The sequence below is a fragment of the Mus pahari genome, chromosome 3, assembly GCF_900095145.1.
Source record: "Mus pahari chromosome 3, PAHARI_EIJ_v1.1, whole genome shotgun sequence".
Classification (NCBI taxonomy): domain Eukaryota; kingdom Metazoa; phylum Chordata; class Mammalia; order Rodentia; family Muridae; genus Mus; species Mus pahari.
This window is the reverse complement of record NC_034592.1, coordinates 51,153,349-51,169,978: the sequence shown is the minus strand read 5'-3', so window position 1 is coordinate 51,169,978 and position 16,630 is coordinate 51,153,349. Positions and strand designations below refer to the sequence as shown.

General features: G+C 39.4%; 1 protein-coding gene across 2 annotated transcripts in view; it reads left to right on the top strand.

The window, feature by feature from the left end:
* Grb14 (growth factor receptor bound protein 14) overlaps positions 1 to 13,870 on the top strand; it is a 112,681-nt gene extending 98,811 nt beyond the window's left edge. For both annotated transcript variants that reach the window (XM_021193166.2, XM_021193167.2), the window contains 6 exons: positions 2,397 to 2,477; positions 8,831 to 8,947; positions 9,040 to 9,112; positions 9,231 to 9,318; positions 11,365 to 11,458; positions 13,487 to 13,870. In XM_021193166.2, the coding sequence (XP_021048825.1) occupies positions 2,397 to 2,477; positions 8,831 to 8,947; positions 9,040 to 9,112; positions 9,231 to 9,318; positions 11,365 to 11,458; positions 13,487 to 13,633 (600 nt within the window). In that variant the 3' untranslated portion in view covers positions 13,634 to 13,870. The remainder of the gene's footprint in view (positions 1 to 2,396; positions 2,478 to 8,830; positions 8,948 to 9,039; positions 9,113 to 9,230; positions 9,319 to 11,364; positions 11,459 to 13,486) is intronic.
* Positions 13,871 to 16,630: the final 2,760 nt, after the last annotated feature.

Here is a 16,630-nt window from a genome sequence, read left to right as displayed (position 1 = left end):
TATTGTCTTTCATTTTGTGGGAAATCGACCCTCTCTGCCTGAAATCCAAGTGATTCCCCACTACCTTGATGAATGAAGTTAAAAAATAAATGCCATAAGGGTACCTGCATTAAAAATGGGTGTGGTGATACTTCATCGGATGAAGCAGTTTTATAATTGGGAGGACTACAGTCACTAGACAGACAGAATCCCCCGAACCCATGTAAACAAGGTTGGCTCGAGGCCATGTGCTTGCAATAGTAGCGCCGGGAAGGCAGCGGCAGGCTCAAGCCTTGTTGCTAAGCCGGGTTCCCCTACTTCATGAGTTCTCAGAATGTGACCGTTTTCTAAAAGGAAGCAAAAGAAGAAGAAAAGAAGACAGTAGTTGAGGAATGACCTCTAAGATTGATCTCTGGACTACACACACACACACACACTGGGGAGCGGGGCAGATATAGGCCTGCATATACATACAGATAAATATGTATGGAAGGTGTCTTAGTCAGGGTTTCTATTCCTGTACAAACATCATGACCAAGAAGCAAGCTGGGGAGGAAAGGGTTTATTCGGCTTACATTTCCATACTGCTGTTGATCACCCAAGGATGCAGGACTGGAACTCAAGCAGGTCAAAAAGCAGGAGCTGATGCAGAGGCCATGGAGGGATGTTCTTTACTGGCTTGGCTCCCCTGGATTGCTTAGCTTGCTCTCTTATAGAACCCAAGACTACCAGCCCAGAGATAGTACTACCCACAAGGGGCCCTCCCCACTTGATCACTAGTTGAGAAAATACCTTACAGCTGGATCTCATGGAGGCATTTCCCCAACTGAAGCTCCTTTCTCTGTGATAACTCCAGCTGTGTCAAGTTGACACAAAATTAACCAGTACAGAAGGATAATGTATTACTAAGGGTTCTTCCACATAAGACCAAATTTATAATTTAAATAATCAACAATGCAATTCATCCATCAGACATGAGAGGGACTGAATTTCTCAGTGATATTTGGGATGTGTAAGATTTTAAAAGCATCATTGTTCTCAAAAGGATAACATCTTTCCTAAGACAGCTTCAGCCCCAGGCAGTGTATCAATCAAAAACGCTTATACTACAGTTTGGCACCGAGGAGTAATGTGAATTTTAGAGCTTTGCTCTGTAAGGTGTACTAAAAGCTTCAGGTCTAAGTGAAAATACTGCCTTTTAAAATGTATCCTTTTATGGCTCTGAAGTTAATATTTAAAAAATTTGGTTGCTTACTTGTTTCAAGGAAATATTATCCCTATACCCCCCAAGAGCCCTCCCTGTTATTTAGCCTCTGTGGGTCTGTGGCTTGTAGCATGATTATTCCTTACTTTACAGCTAATATCTACTTACAAGTGAGTGCATACCATGTTTGTCTTTCTGGGTCTAGGTCACCTCACTCAGATAATTCTTTTTCCAGTTCCATCTATTTGGCTACAAATTTCATGATATCTCTTTTTTTAACCTGCTGAGTTATATACACCATTGTATAAATGTACCACACTTTCTTTCTCCATTCTTTGGTTAAAGGATAGACATGTTGTTTCCAGTTTCTTGCTATTGTGAGTAAAGCTGCTATGAAAACCTTTGACCAAGTGTCCTTGTGGTAGAATGGAGTGTCCTATGAGTATATACACAAGAGGGATAGCTGGGATTTGAGGGGGATAGATTTCCAATTTTCTGAATAACTGCTATCTTGATTTCCATATTGGCTGTACAAGCTTGTACTTCCACCAACAAAGGAGAGATGGAACATGAGGAAGCAGGAAGGTGGGTTTGCGGGAGCCAGAGGTGTCATGGATACTGGGAGAGCTTGTCCCAGGGAATCAGCTAAGCAGGGCTCATGGGAGCTCACAGAGACTGAAGCAGCAACTGTGGAGCCTGCATGGGTCTGCATTAGGTCCTCTGCATTTGTGTTATGGTTGTTGCCTTGGTGTTTGGGGGGACTTAAGACAGCAGGAGTGTGTGTGTGTGTGTGTGTGTGTGTGTGTGTGTGTGTAGGGGTTGTCTCTGACTCTTTTCACTTCTCTCAGGACCCTTTTCTCCTACTGGGCTTCCTTGTTGAGCATTAATACAAGGGTTTGTGATTGGTCTTGTTCTATCTTGTGCTGTGTTTGGTAAACGCTCCTGGGAGGCCTGCTCTTTTCTTGGGGGGAAATGAGGGTATAGATCTGGGGGGTGGGGAGAGGGAAAATGGTGGGGAACTTGGAAGAGTGGGGGCAGGGAAAGCTGTGGTTGGGATATATGTATGAGGGATAAATGAATAAAAATGGAAAGGAAAATGTTTTAGTTCTTTTTTGTATTGATAATATGTAACTGTTAAAGGTGTTGACATTCAGTGATTTGATATCTTGAGAACTTTTTTTTTTTTTTTTTTTTTTTTCTGTCTGTTCTGTAGTATGGCGTGCAGCTGTATCAGAATTATATGCATCCATACCAAGGTAGAAGCGCCTGCAATTCTCAGAGCCTATCACCCATGGTAAGGATCAAGGTTTCGAATTTGGGCTTTATAATTACATTATTTACTGCTATAGTACACTAAACATATAATGTCTTTATACTTTGCCTTGTGGTCAAATTCAGTAATTCTTCTGTAACATTCTCAAATTATGTTACATAGAAGTTTTGGTTTTGTGTTTGTTATATGTTCAGGCCCTGTAATTAAAAAATAAAACACAGAAAAATATAAAACATTCAACGAAAGCCATTAATTTTATGTGTTAAAGAAAGCGAATTGAAAGATTTCTGTAAGCCACTCTGCGCCATTATGACATTTGATGATTAGGTCATAATAAGATAGTTTGCAGAATATTTTTCTTGGCATTATGGATTATGGCTTAATAATCATTGGTTTGGATTGTAGAGTTATAGACCCTTTCAATATTAATTTAGTATTGTTATTGCCACATAACATAGGATTAGAGTTCTGAAAGTGCATTATAAATATCTAGGCTTTTCTGCCTTCTGACTTTTTATAATGATACTTTTAAAAGTTCTAGGCCCTTAAAAATAGCCACTTTTCCAGAAAATCACAAAACTGGAAGCTAAAATCTAGGCCATGCATGGCACTAGTAAAGAACTGCTTCTCCAACTCTATCTTGAATATTCATTTGCAGATACACACACACACACACACACACACACACACACTCAGACATATACAGATACACACACACACACACACACATTGTGCTCTCTCTAAAATGTCAATTTCCTGTACACAAAAATCCATTTCTCACCTAAAGTTTGCATTCTGCCCCTTTTGCTGCACTCCCTTTTATTGAGTGCGTTCAAAATGCAGATATATGTGCCTGTGGTACAAATGACTTAGTGTGAAATATGTGTTTCCATTGAGGTTAAAATACATTCTTCATGGCTGTGACCAAGGAAGATACATGTGTCCCACATGTCAGGTAGCAGATGAAGTGTCCCTGCTCTAGGAATGAAGCATGAAATGATGCTGACTATGGAGCCTGATAGGACCGTAGAGGAAACACTCTCCAATTTTGTAGTTAGTTTCCTTTAAGTCGTAGAAAGATAACTTTTCATCTTTGTATCATATTCTTACAAGCCTTAAAATAAGAAACTAAAGAACGTAATGACTTTTGTAATAGCAATTTCTTTAAGGAGGATGTTTTTACAGTTTGTCAGCTTGGTTTTATCTTCCAATTAATATATATATATATATATATATATATATATATATATATATATTGAATTTTATTATCTTAATCCTTCCCTAAATCCCTGCAAATTTATTTCAGAGTCTGAAGTTATTAGGATGAATGTGTTAACAGCAACTAAGCATTTGGAGGCAATTATTGTCTAATGTCCTTTTAATCATAGGAAAATGTTATAATCAAACTCCTTTCCATTTTCATCGCTGTCATTAACGTTCAAGTATAGGGGTCACTGTTACCTTTGTCTATTGAAATTGTGTAATGTGGGAAATGCTGGCAGTCAAGGTGTGTGTGAGATTTTAGTCACAGTGTTAATTGATCGCTATGTATAGGAAGACAGACTCTGTAGTCAGGTATGGAGACTAAGAGAAAGAGAGGTTTGGATGTCTGCGCTAGAAAGGCCTGTCCATGGGGCAGGGGTTGTGATCAGAAAGGGCAGTGTGTATCACTTTTATCTTTGTGGTTCATAATTTCTGTGATGGAGACTTAGAAGATGTGGGAGCATCTTGCTTATTTTGGTGTCTGCGGTCCATCCTACTTTCCTACATGATTATGGAAACATCAGAGGCTTAATAGAGGCCAGGCCCATTCTATCTGTCCCCTACCTTAGCTGCTTTTTAATCAGGAGCTACTGAGAGGAAGTCACATATAAAGGACAGAATACTCAGTCATATATCTAAAGGCATACTCTATACATTTTTCACATATACATTTTGAGAAGAGAAATGGTGGAAACCTTCATACACCTATAAACATCTTAGCTATAAAATTGCATATAGATATCCCCTTTCATTGGCCCTGAGATAAGAATCAGAAGCAGCCATTTCAGGAGGCCAAATATACCAGGTTCTTTACAGGGCCAAGTTAGGATTCATGTGAAGAAGGGCTATTGATAGGGCCCTAGCTGACGTGAGGAGACAGGGTTAATTCACCCGTGTACCATCTATTCTCCACTTCTGACCCTGACCTACACATTCTAAACTAAAGTTCGTCCCCGAACCTCCTACTTTGTGGTGAATAAAAGAACCCTGGAGAAGACACAGCAAGTCAGTTACCCCTGTTACCATAAGCTGTCTGCATGACTTTAGCTAGCCACTGTTTTCCTACTGTGCGTGATAAAGGGATTACTGTACAGTCTTTGAGGACGATCATATCTCGACTATCCTGTGGCTCTGTAGGAATGAGCCAAAATGACAATACAGGATAAATTCCGTGGCTTCTTTGTAATGAGGGGGCTACGTATATATCCAGCTCCTTCAAATGGGAATGGTGGACAGTGACTGCTATGTGCCTTGGAGTTAAACTGCCAGAGTGACAGATATGTTATGCAAACTGCACTAGGAGTGGGTGGATCTGATTTCAAAGTGTGAATTGTAAAAACCCAAGCTTGTCCCAGAGCCCTTCTTCTTTGGGAAGAAGGCAAGGTTGTTACGATCATGGACTATGTTTCTTGGGGGAAAGGCTCATTCATCCCTAGAAGGATGGGTGAGAATTTGAAGCAAATATTCGAGAAATCCAACCAGTTCTGAATGTTATCAGCATTGCTTTCCTATGTCAAGGAAATTGAGCTGAAAATGACCTTTCCAGGCTGTCAAACTTTGCTCCGCTTCCCTTTCTTTGTCCACTAAAGGTAAACTATTAATTTTTCATCTACCACCTGCCATTCAGTAGAAAACATTTGCTGTATTACTGTTTTCCCATGGTGTAGTTTCCATAGCAAATAAATAAAAATGTTCTCCGTTTGTCTTGTAATCTCCTTGCATTTGCCAGATAATTATGAACATGGGATCTTGCCTGGCATATTTCGGGGAAGAAAAAAAAATAAAAAGATTGTGTTTGTGTCTCTCTCCTAACATCATTTTTATGTTATCAGGAACTTGAGAGTGCAGAGCCCATCTTGGCATGTGGAGGTAAAGATATTATAAGGATCAAGCTATCATTAGGATCGAGACCAGTTACTCTGTGGTTGGGGCAGGTAGATGATTTTCATTAAGGTCAGCAAAGCAAAGGCATATCTGACTGGTCCCCAGCCCGGCACAGAAGATCACGGGGTGAGAAGGGCAAACTAAAGTGTGACAGCAAATAGAGATTACAGGGACAGCATCTGCCAGGAAAGAGCAGCTGTCAGTAATAAAAACTCCTGCAACAAACAGGAGATTGCATGCGGGTCTCAGGGATGGAGGTGAGTCATAATAAGACTTCCGCCCCTCTCTCGTGTTTTGCAGAGAAAATATCAGATGCTAATAAACAGGGGTGTGTGATGCAGTGATAAAGAAACCCTGAATGTTTCTCTTGTGGATAACGTTTTGTTTGAAGTTCACATGTGACCACAGTCGGTTGGCTGAATCCTCAGAGAGGCATGACATGGTGCTCTCCGACGGGCCCCACATACAGCCTGGCTTGGCTTTACCACCATCATTCCTCTTTGGCTTCCATTTCTCTAGTAATTAGTGGAGAATAACTTAAATGTTTCCATTGTGTGCTGTTTCCTTTGCGAACATTTTTATATCATTTCCCTGACTTAGGAAGACAGCAAGACTCTTGACTAGAGAGTTTGACAACTATTTTTTTCTTTTCAGGATTCTTGACTAGGAAGGGTGACACACTTTTTTAAGAGATTTATTGTGAAATAAAAACCTCCCACCTCCATAAATGAAACTACGATCCAGGCGTTAGCTGATTTATTTTTAGAGGATATGTTAAAAAAATATATTAGCAGAGAAACTATGATCCTTTCTCTTCAGGCTGTCCTTGTTCTGTGGTACCAGCTGGGGGTCAGGCTTCTATCTGTGCTTCCCACTTCCCCACATGTCTCCCCATAGAAAAAAAAAGTGGTGATGCCTTGGGATCAGACACTTTACTATTATGGGCAGATCTGAACTATCATTCTACTGAATTTTACTTTCTGAATAAAACCAGAATTGATATATTAAATGTTAGAAATAGATTTTCAAAAACAAAGATGTTCAAGTTTTTTTTTCCATTATAAAACATGGGCATTTTTTATTCAGCAACAATGATACAATTTAGAATTATAACACACAGTGAAAAGAGCAACTTTCTCAGTACTTTCAAATTCTTCACATGGTACTCTTTGAGTTTCAGGGACAATAAATCACTATTCACTGGAATTCTCAGAAACATCAAAATTGAATTTATTTTAAGGATGTTTCTAATAATCTCCACACTATTATATTTGAATAGCTAAAATTCATGTTTAAAGAAAGAATATATGTATTTAAAATTAAGAATAAAAACAAGACATGAATACAAATTCTAAATATATACTGACCTAATTATACCTCCCATTGTAATGAGTTTTAATTTTTTTAACTTTTTATTGATTCTTTGTGAGTTTCCCATCGTGCACCCTAGTTCTACTTATCTCCCCATGCCTTCCTATCTGTCTTCTGCCCTTGCAACCTCTGCACTAAGAGAAAAGAAAATAAATGTAGAAAACCAAAGCAGAACAAAGCACAGAAATCATTTCCTCATGGAAGCTGTAGTGTGACACAAAGCGTTCTACACTATATCCTTTTGTGGGCAGCACAGTAGAGTTGGCTCTGATGGTGTGGATGTAAGTGAGCTAGTCCTGAAGGCATGAGACCAGGAGACCTGGCCTTGCTTCTCAGCATTCGGCGGACTAGCCAGGGCAGTACTGGAGAGCTCCCCCTGGTGGTGTGGGTGCAGGAGAGCTGGCAAGCTGACCAATTCAGCTTCCACACAGGCCCAGATCCAGGGCTTTGAGTTGGCCTATCCCTAAGTCTACATCATCTTTGAACTGCTGGAGCACTTGAAAGGGGCCAATCTTTTTTTCACATCCAAAGTTGTAAGACCTCCATGACACAGGGTAACAACAGAATAACTGAGAGGAATCCTGGTGAGGAGACAACTTTGGTGGTGTAGAAGAAGCCAGAGGCCTCAAGTCAGGCCAATGACTCAGTGTAATGAACAAATTTGCACATAAACATGGGTGAACTAACGGGTACACTTCGGGTTGGCTCAGCTGATAAGCACACTGGCTGCTTTTCCATAGGATCTGGGTTTGACTCTTAGCACCCACAATCATGACTCACAAATCCTCTGTAACACCAGTTCTGGGGAATCCAATCTCCTCTTTTGTCCTTTCCAGGTACTTCATACATGTACTGCACAGACATACCTGCAGACAAAACACATAAAATAAAAGAGTATTTCATAAGTAGCTGCACTTGACATTTAATTGGCAAATTTTAAAGCTTAGAAAGATGAAGTAATGGATCAATAGACATTTTTGCTGTCTTCCCAGGAAATACCAAGAACTAGAGCCCTTTTCCAATGTTTTCCTAAGTCCATACACTCAGCATCCCCTTTGGTTGTCTTGACAGATAACCACAAGACTAGTGGAAGTATGTAAGATCATTGTTTTACCTCTTATGTATATTTTAACTTTGAAATTTCTGATTGGCCACATCTGCAATCCTGTAAGAGGCACAGCGTGGAGAAAGTATTGGAGAAACCAGACCTGTTAAACACATGGGTCAATTTTCTCCAAAGGAAGACAGTGACAGATGCCTCAACACCCAGAAGGCTGGACTGGATGTTCTCTAGCAACCTGTCATCGTTTTGCTATTCGATGGAGTTAGCTTTCCTGAATCCTCCAATATCTTGAGCTTAGTTCCTAGGCAACTAGAACCCGAGAAAGCATCCCATGTGTTTTGCATCCTCCATCAATAGATCCTATCCTTATGCTTCCTCTTTAGGTCCTTACCCAAAACACTGTCAGTCAACAGAACTGATTCTTATTGTACAGGTCTCAGAGGCTTTGCTACTTTGCACGGGAGATTGCAGGGAGCTAAGCCTACAGCTTTATTGTGATGAGTGTCACGTGGAAACCTCTTTCCAAAGTCTAACTGTGCTTAAATGTGTAAGAGAAATAAACCATTAGGTCAGATTCTGGCAGTCTGCCCCAGTTCCTGCTATAGCCGTGCTAACTAGAGTTTCATTCTTCACCTAGTGTGGGTCTTTTCCCTGCCAACTGTGACACTTACAGGGTCCCTGAGAGCATCCCAGTCCAGAATGAACACATATGGCCAAGTTCAACACTGAAATTTAGTGATGAAGTGTATATTGATAGTTCAAAAGTTTATGTTCGGTTGTTTGTATTTTTCAGAGAAGCATATCAGAGAATTCCCTAGTAGCAATGGACTTCTCAGGTCAGAAGAGCAGAGTCATAGACAACCCCACTGAAGCTCTTTCGGTTGCTGTTGAGGAAGGTCTTGCTTGGAGGGTACCAGCAACTTCATTTTTCTCAAATTGTTCATGGTTTGAGTCATTTTATCTGAGAAGTTGAGTTTTACTTTTGTTCCTTTTCTTGCTCAGAAAAAAGGATGTTTACGCCTGGGGAATCATGGGAGTCCCAGGGCCCCCTCCCAGAGCTCTGCTGTGAACATGGGTATGTCTACTCTCAGTCAGATCGATGTTCCTTTAGATACGGTCACGTGGGGATGGACGGGGATTGCACGCAGTGGAATCAGGATCACGTCAGACAAACCTTTGTCTTCTTCCTCCAGCTATCCATCGGTCCCAGCCATGGTTTCACCACAGAATTTCCAGAGATGAGGCCCAGCAGCTGATTATTCGGCAGGGGCCTGTGGATGGGTAAGTCTGATATTTGCAGCCTGAGTGATCATGTTTGGATATTTTTTTCCACCTATGCATGATAATTACTTAACACATGCTAAGAAATTATGACTGTGACTTATCACAAAGCAGAAGAACTTTTGTTACATAAGCGTGGTTGTCCCTGCATTCTATTGGTGTTTAATATTTGAGCACAAATGTCCAAATAACAGGATACTTTATCCTTGACCAATTAGCATTAATTTTCACTTTATTTGTGTGGATTCTATCATCTCAGACTCTAATGTATGAGCGAGGGCAGCCAAGTCTGACTGAGATGTCAAAATTTTGGTTTGCACATATAATAGATGTGATCCCAAATATATTTCATAGCATGATGTTGTCCTGAATTGGTTTTATTGGATATGATGCAAATACATTAGTTGAAAAGCTTTTTCTTATATATTTTGAATTCTTGCCTGGTTTATTTTTCTCTTAATATCTTTATTGCCATTTTGTTAAAATAGTAAAAGCTATAAAATTACTTTTTGGGGATATCTCTTATTGTTTTTATTAGGTATTATAGAGTATAAGAGAGGAAGATAAAATGACTTACGGAGCATTGAAATCAGAAGACTTTTCCGTTTTGTTTAGTTTATTTCTTCCACTTTGTATAATTCTAGCCAGATTTCTTCCTTAACTGCAGAGCAAATGAGGGGGTTGTGTTGATGTTTGAAGAGGGGAGAAAGCGGGATCCATTTCAACAATGGTGATGGGATCTTGTATCTGCAAAGGTTGCCTTAAGGTGTTGACAACACTGAGCTGTTTGATGCTGATGTTCAGATAAAGATGCACATTTGCACAATTCACTAGACTCTAAGAAGAGCTGTGACTATGACTCTGTACGTGAAGCGCACCTTTTGTGGTTATAAATTTAATGAACTGTAGTCTTACAGAGAACAGACCAAGAGAAAAAAAGTATTTACATAAGAGAAGATTACAATTTCCTTAATTTCAGAGTCCAGTATTTGTAGAAATAAAGAAAATAATTGAATAAAGAGTAACATATGAGTATGTTTTTTTTTAAATGTTTTTTTCTTTTTTATTTCTTTGGATAGATGTGACGATGCCAAGTAGCCCACTAGGTGGTAGTGCTGATCTTGGGAAGGGAAGAGAATTAATAGCTTTCTTTACCACTGAAATGCCCTTTTGTCCCGTCCTCCAGTGATGTAATCTCTGAGCCTCACACAGAACGCATGAAATGAATGCTTTGCTCAGACATTGGCTGCCTCTTTGCCCAGGCACAGTGAGATTAGTATTGGAGTCAGCATAAGGACATTTACACAGTGTGCTTGCCAATAATTAATACAAAACGGGTTTAGCGCAGCGCTGCCAGTAAATACGAATCCCTGCCTGGTAGTCTTTTTTTTCCTTAGGCCATTAGGCCACATCTTGCTTGTCTAGCCTGACATTATAAAGGTTTTCTGCTGGACTCTTCAAGGTTAAAGTGCATGTTGTTTGGGTATTTCTTTTACTTAAAACATTGCTACCTAAACATTTCACAAACAATTTCAAGATTAATTTGTTAGAATATATTCATTTCTTACTAATGAGTGTATAGTGGTTAAAAACAAGAGGATCCACTGCAGAAGAAGGGTAAAACCTATTTAATTCCAAATAATTTCCTCCTTTCAGAGGCCTGTCATGCCCTGTCAGTTAAAATAGCAATGTCCATTCTTTGTGATGGATGGTTATGAGGTAGTGCCTAGTTCCTCAGTAAGAAAAGGACATAACAGTAATTATTGATGCCACTTTAACATTATATTGGCAATTGTGAGCACACAACCTGACCAAAGGTTTGCGTATTTACCCTGCTATATCTATTAGTATAATGATAGTTTACAGCATAAGTTTATTACCTGTTGTTTGCCAAGTTGGATTGTTTTATCCATTGACCACCTGGTAAAGGAGGCCCTGGCTATACCAGTTAGATGTATGCTTCCCTGCATTTCTACACAAAAATATTCCTATGAAATCTGAGTGTGCAGAGAAACATAATGGAATTCCTTTTCTCTCTCTCTTTAGAGTTTTCTTGGTCCGGGACAGTCAGAGTAACCCCAGAACTTTTGTGCTGTCAATGAGTCATGGACAAAAGATAAAACACTATCAGATTATACCCGTAAGTAATTGTGACTTCAGGTTCTTGTATTGGAGATGCTCTTAATGCATATGCTTTGGGAAACTTGGGTTTTCTTTTGTTCCTTTTATTAAATAATAATTTGGGAGCTTGTGCTTTGACTGAAGTTAAGTTTGGCAGAAATGGTTTTATGAGCCTGAATTAATATAAGAAATACAGGAATTGTAAAAAATTAAATTTTCCCCTTTTCCACAAAATATGATTTAGCGATATTGTATAGACCTCATGCCACCTATTGTTAAAAGGCCACTAAGAAGTCCTTCCATGAATGTCACTAACAGATTTTTAAAAAGCAGTGCTTGAAAACCACCTTTGCCTCCTTCCTCCTCTCAAAAATACATGCCTTTGTTGATGTTTCCTGCTAACTTCATTTTAGCGCTGTACAGCTGGTGTGTATTTAAATTATTCTTAGAACAAGAAGAAGCATCTTTGGCATAGCCCTCTTTCATATTTCTCTGGCATTGCTGCTGCATGCCTCCGTGTGTGTGTGCGTGCTGTGTGTGTGTGTGTGTGTGTGTGTGTGTGCGTGCTGTGTGTGTGTGTGTGCGTGCTGTGTGTGTGTGTGTGTGTGTGTGTGCGTGCTGTGTGTGTGTGTGTGTGTGTGTGTGTGTGTGTAGAGTGCATACTAGTAGTTCATGGAGTAGCAGAGATTTGTTTTGTAAGACTGCTAGAATGCTGGCAATTCCTCTTGATGCCTCTTTCTGGATTTTTCTAATAGTTGTCTGAAGTGTCTCCCCCGATTCTTTGATTTTTTTTTTTAATTATATGATCAGCAACCCCAGCAAATATGAAGTGATTCATGCCAAAAAAAATGACAAAAAAAAAGATAAATACAATTTAAAAATAATTTAAAAGGAGAAAAGAACATTTAGTGAAATCACGTTAGGTTTCTGTTTAGTAAAGAGTATAGAATCCTCTCCAAGAACAGGCAATAGTTGTGCTATCCTAACTATCCAGAACAGTGGGAGAATTGAGAAGGAAACAGACTGCTTGGGGCTGGAGAGATGGCTCATCGGTTAAGAGCACTGACTGCTCCTCTAGAGTTCTGAGTTCAATTCCCAGTAACCACATGGTGGCCCACAGCCATCTGTAACAGGATTTGATGTCCTCTTTGGGTATGTTTGAAGAAAGCAACAGTGTACTCATAAAATAAATAAATAGTTCAGAGCTGAGACAGAAGGAAGGATCATCCAGAGACTGCCTCACTCTGTGATCCATCCCATAAACAACCACCAAACCCAGATACTGTTGCATATGCCAGCAAGATTTTGTTGATAGAACCCTGATATAGCGGCCTCTTGTGAGGCTATGCCAGTGCCTGGCAAATACAGAAGTGGATGCTCAGTCAGCTATTGGAGGGAACACAGGGCCCCCAATGGAGGAGCTAGAGAAAGTACTCAAGGAGCTAAAGGGGTCTGCAACCCTATAGGAGGAACAACAATATGAACTAACCAGTACCCCTCAGCCCCTCAGAGCTTTTGTTTCTAGTTGCATATGTAGCAGAGGCCATCAATGGGAGGAGAGGCCCTTGGTCTTGCGAAGATTATATGCCCCAGTTCAGGGGAATGCCAGGTCCAGGAAGCAGGAGTGGGTGGGTAGGGGAGCAGGGCAGGGGGAGTGTATAGGGGACTTTCAGAGAGGAAACTAGGAAAGGGGATAGCATTTGAAATGTAAATGAAGAAAATATCTAATAAAATAAAATAAAATGAATAAACAAATAAATAAATCATTTAAAAAGAAGAAGAAGAAGAAGAAAGACCTAGACTGCTTACTCAAAGAGGAGATGCTGTGTTTGAATGCAAGTGATGCCAGGGAAAGCAGACACGATGCTGTTCTCCTTGTCCTTAGTTTTATATACTTGTTGATGTAGGCTTATGAACACAGTATACAGAAGACTATCTATATTTGCTCTTCCGGGTCATTGATCCCCTTCTCTGGTTTATTTTAACATTTTTGCTTATTTGTTCATTGGGGTTCTCTGTTATTAGTTTGTTGCTTCTTCTCTTGAAGGTGGAAGATGATGGTGAGCTGTTCCACACTCTGGATGATGGCCATACGAAGTTCACAGATCTCATCCAGCTGGTGGAGTTCTACCAGCTCAACAGGGGGGTCCTCCCTTGCAAGCTGAAGCATTACTGTACAAGGATGGCTGTTTAGGCAAACTGTGTGTCACTCGTTAAACTACGGAAGAAGAAGGATGCAAAGAAGAATGATTAGAGAGAGAGAGAGAGGGGGAGAGAGATCACAAGGCTGAAAACAAATCATGGTGAAAAGAAGATTTCACCTGTGGGTTACAAAAAAAATAGGTCACGCATTGCAAATTAGTGAAGACTTGGATTCTTATTATACTCATGACTTTAAATTTATTAGTTAAAATTAAACCTTATTAAAAAATAGACTTGTGTTCTTGTGTGATTTTACATGACTATGGGGTTTTGTTGAATGTGAAACTTTAAGCATTTACTTCAGTCTCACCATGAGACATGGAAGGATGCTGCGGGGGGGGGGGTGGATCTGCAGGGTTGGGGACACATACTTAGATCTTCAGTGCTGATGAGATCAAGTCTAGACTGTGCCATGTAGTGAGACCCCGACTCAAAGAAAAAGTTGTCCTGTCTGCTTGAAATCCTGGGTTTGCTCCTCAGTACAGCCCAAAGCTAAAGACAAAAAACTGGTTCAGAAAGATCCTTCAAACACTGGATTTCAGCTATGCTACTTAAAAACATTAATAATTATGACATATATCATGTGGTTCTGTAGCTGGTCACCTCAGTAGTTCACATTTATTTCTTGTTCTAGTTTGCAAAATACTCTACATCCTTTTACAAGTATCCCAGTCAGAGCAGGTAAAAATCAAGGATTTCAAGTCTGTAAGGACCCACACAGCTAACTCTGTTTTTTTCTCTTTATGTCTTCTATTAGCTTCTCACTGTGGTAGCTTATCAGTTTGCAAACTTAAGGAACCAAGACCCTAGCCTTCCTCATCATCTTGGGAACCTTCTGGAAAGAAGCTTTCTATTCCTCCTCCCTTTCCTCCTCCTCCTCCTCCTCCTCCTCCTCGTCCTCCTCCTCCTTTCCCTCCTCCTCCTCCTCTTCCTTGCCCTTCTTCCTTCAGCCTCTCCTACTCTCCCCCTCCTTTTCTTTCATTTTTTTTCTGTTTCTATAACTTCCCCCCTTTTGTGGGAATGATAAGAGTTGTTCTTAAAGAAATGACGAGAAACAAAACACCAGTAAACATTAATATCTCTTTTTTTTCCTAACTGACCTTTGTAACATCATGGGAAAGTTAAAGATTTCTTTAAAAATATTTCAGAAGTACGTAATTTAATCTTAGATAACAGTGATATATTTTGGTAATGGAGCATGGAATATATTCCCAAGATGCTAATAAAATCAGTCATCCCTGAGAAATAATTATTGGTTGGATTTTAAAATGTCCAACTTACTTTAACATTACAAGCTTAACTCCTGAAGTACCTAAAACATAGTCCATTCTTCTGTTAAAGAATACTGTCAAGTCTCGATAAAGACTTAAAGATATAGGCTCTTTAAGTATATCAGTCCCTCTTTACCTTCCAAAACAGGTCTGAATAGATCTGATTTATTTCCAATTTATGAAAACCCTTTGTGTTTTGAGTTAGAATATGTTTGTCCATTTTGTACACAAATAGATAATATATAATATGCTGATCACAATGCTAAACTGTAATCAATTTACAATTTACATTTGTCTTTGCTATTTATATTTTTGACTGTACTCATAATCTATAGATATTATAAGTCAGTGAAAAGATTGGTGGAGGGAAGATTGGTGAAGAGAAATCATTAGTTTTTATTCCTTCTGAAAGTGTGTGTGTGTGTGTGTGTGTGTGTGTGTGTGTGTGTATGGGGTGAGAATTTAATGTGATGTTAAATCTGATGATCACAGACATATCCATTTGTCAGGTAATTTCAATATATTCCCTAGAAGATATGAATTACTATTGAATTATCTCCCACTTTGACTTAGATCTTTTCCTTTAATTTGTACAGTTTTGGATAAGGATGAAGACAAATCATTTCTTCATTCTTCTCTGTTCACTTGTTGAAGTGTGCTCCACTCTCTCAGAAAGGAAGAGATGGCGTGGACCATCTGTTCTCTGTTCTTTTGTATCCCCTGACACTGAAGGATAAGGACATTATTATGATATTTAAATATCCAAGACAACAAGTTGAAAATTATTAGGAGTGTTTTGTTTAAAATTAATTGCTTGTTTGTGTTAGAGTATAGGCCTCAGCTAGTGTGACTAGACTAGATGAGTGTTTTGGTTTAGCTCTCTTTCATGAGGCGTACCATTTGTTAATCAGAGTACTCTATGACCTCTGACTTTTGAACACCAACAATAATAACTGCAGACATTTTATTTGTATGTTTGGTCTTCAGATTATAGCGTTCTTGTGGTGGAAGGATGTTACTTGTATAGCTACAGAACAATTCGCAGAGCTGGCCTCACAATTTCAAAAGCTGTCCTTCCTATTGCTAGTCATTTGTAAGCTTCAAGGTGTTATGGATTCATCCAGCATCCAGGAGAAGCTCTTGAAAAATTTTCAAGAATGCCATGAAATAATAGTGATATATTTTCACATAGAATGCCATGAAATGTGTAAATTAAATAGATATTGAGCTGATTATGCAGATATCGTTCTTTCTACTTCTGCATCTAGATGACCCTACTGCAAACCCCAATGCATAGTGCCTTGCTTTGACTACTTCTGGAATAGTGTTTATTTCTTATGTAAGTCCTCTAGGTTTCTATCTTGTGTTCCCTGGATGATTCACACTTCTTATACTACCAGCGGCATCGAATAGTTTTCTTTAAGAGAAAGGTCCCTATAGCATTTGCTGAACATTCATCGTCAGCTCCATGCCTACTCCTTGGGATGCATCATCTTTGCCAGTCTTGGCTCACACTTTCACCATCTGTGACATTTAGGAATGCACAGAACTGGGGTATTGTTTAGTAATGTCTCCAACTGAATGTTCCTTGGGCTACAAGTTTGGCTGAGCATGTCACGATAATCACCTTAAAATATATTGCAGAAATCCCATAAGTGTATTTCTCACCAGCATAAATGCATATATGTGTAGCTGTAACACCACGTGATCAGTTTCTT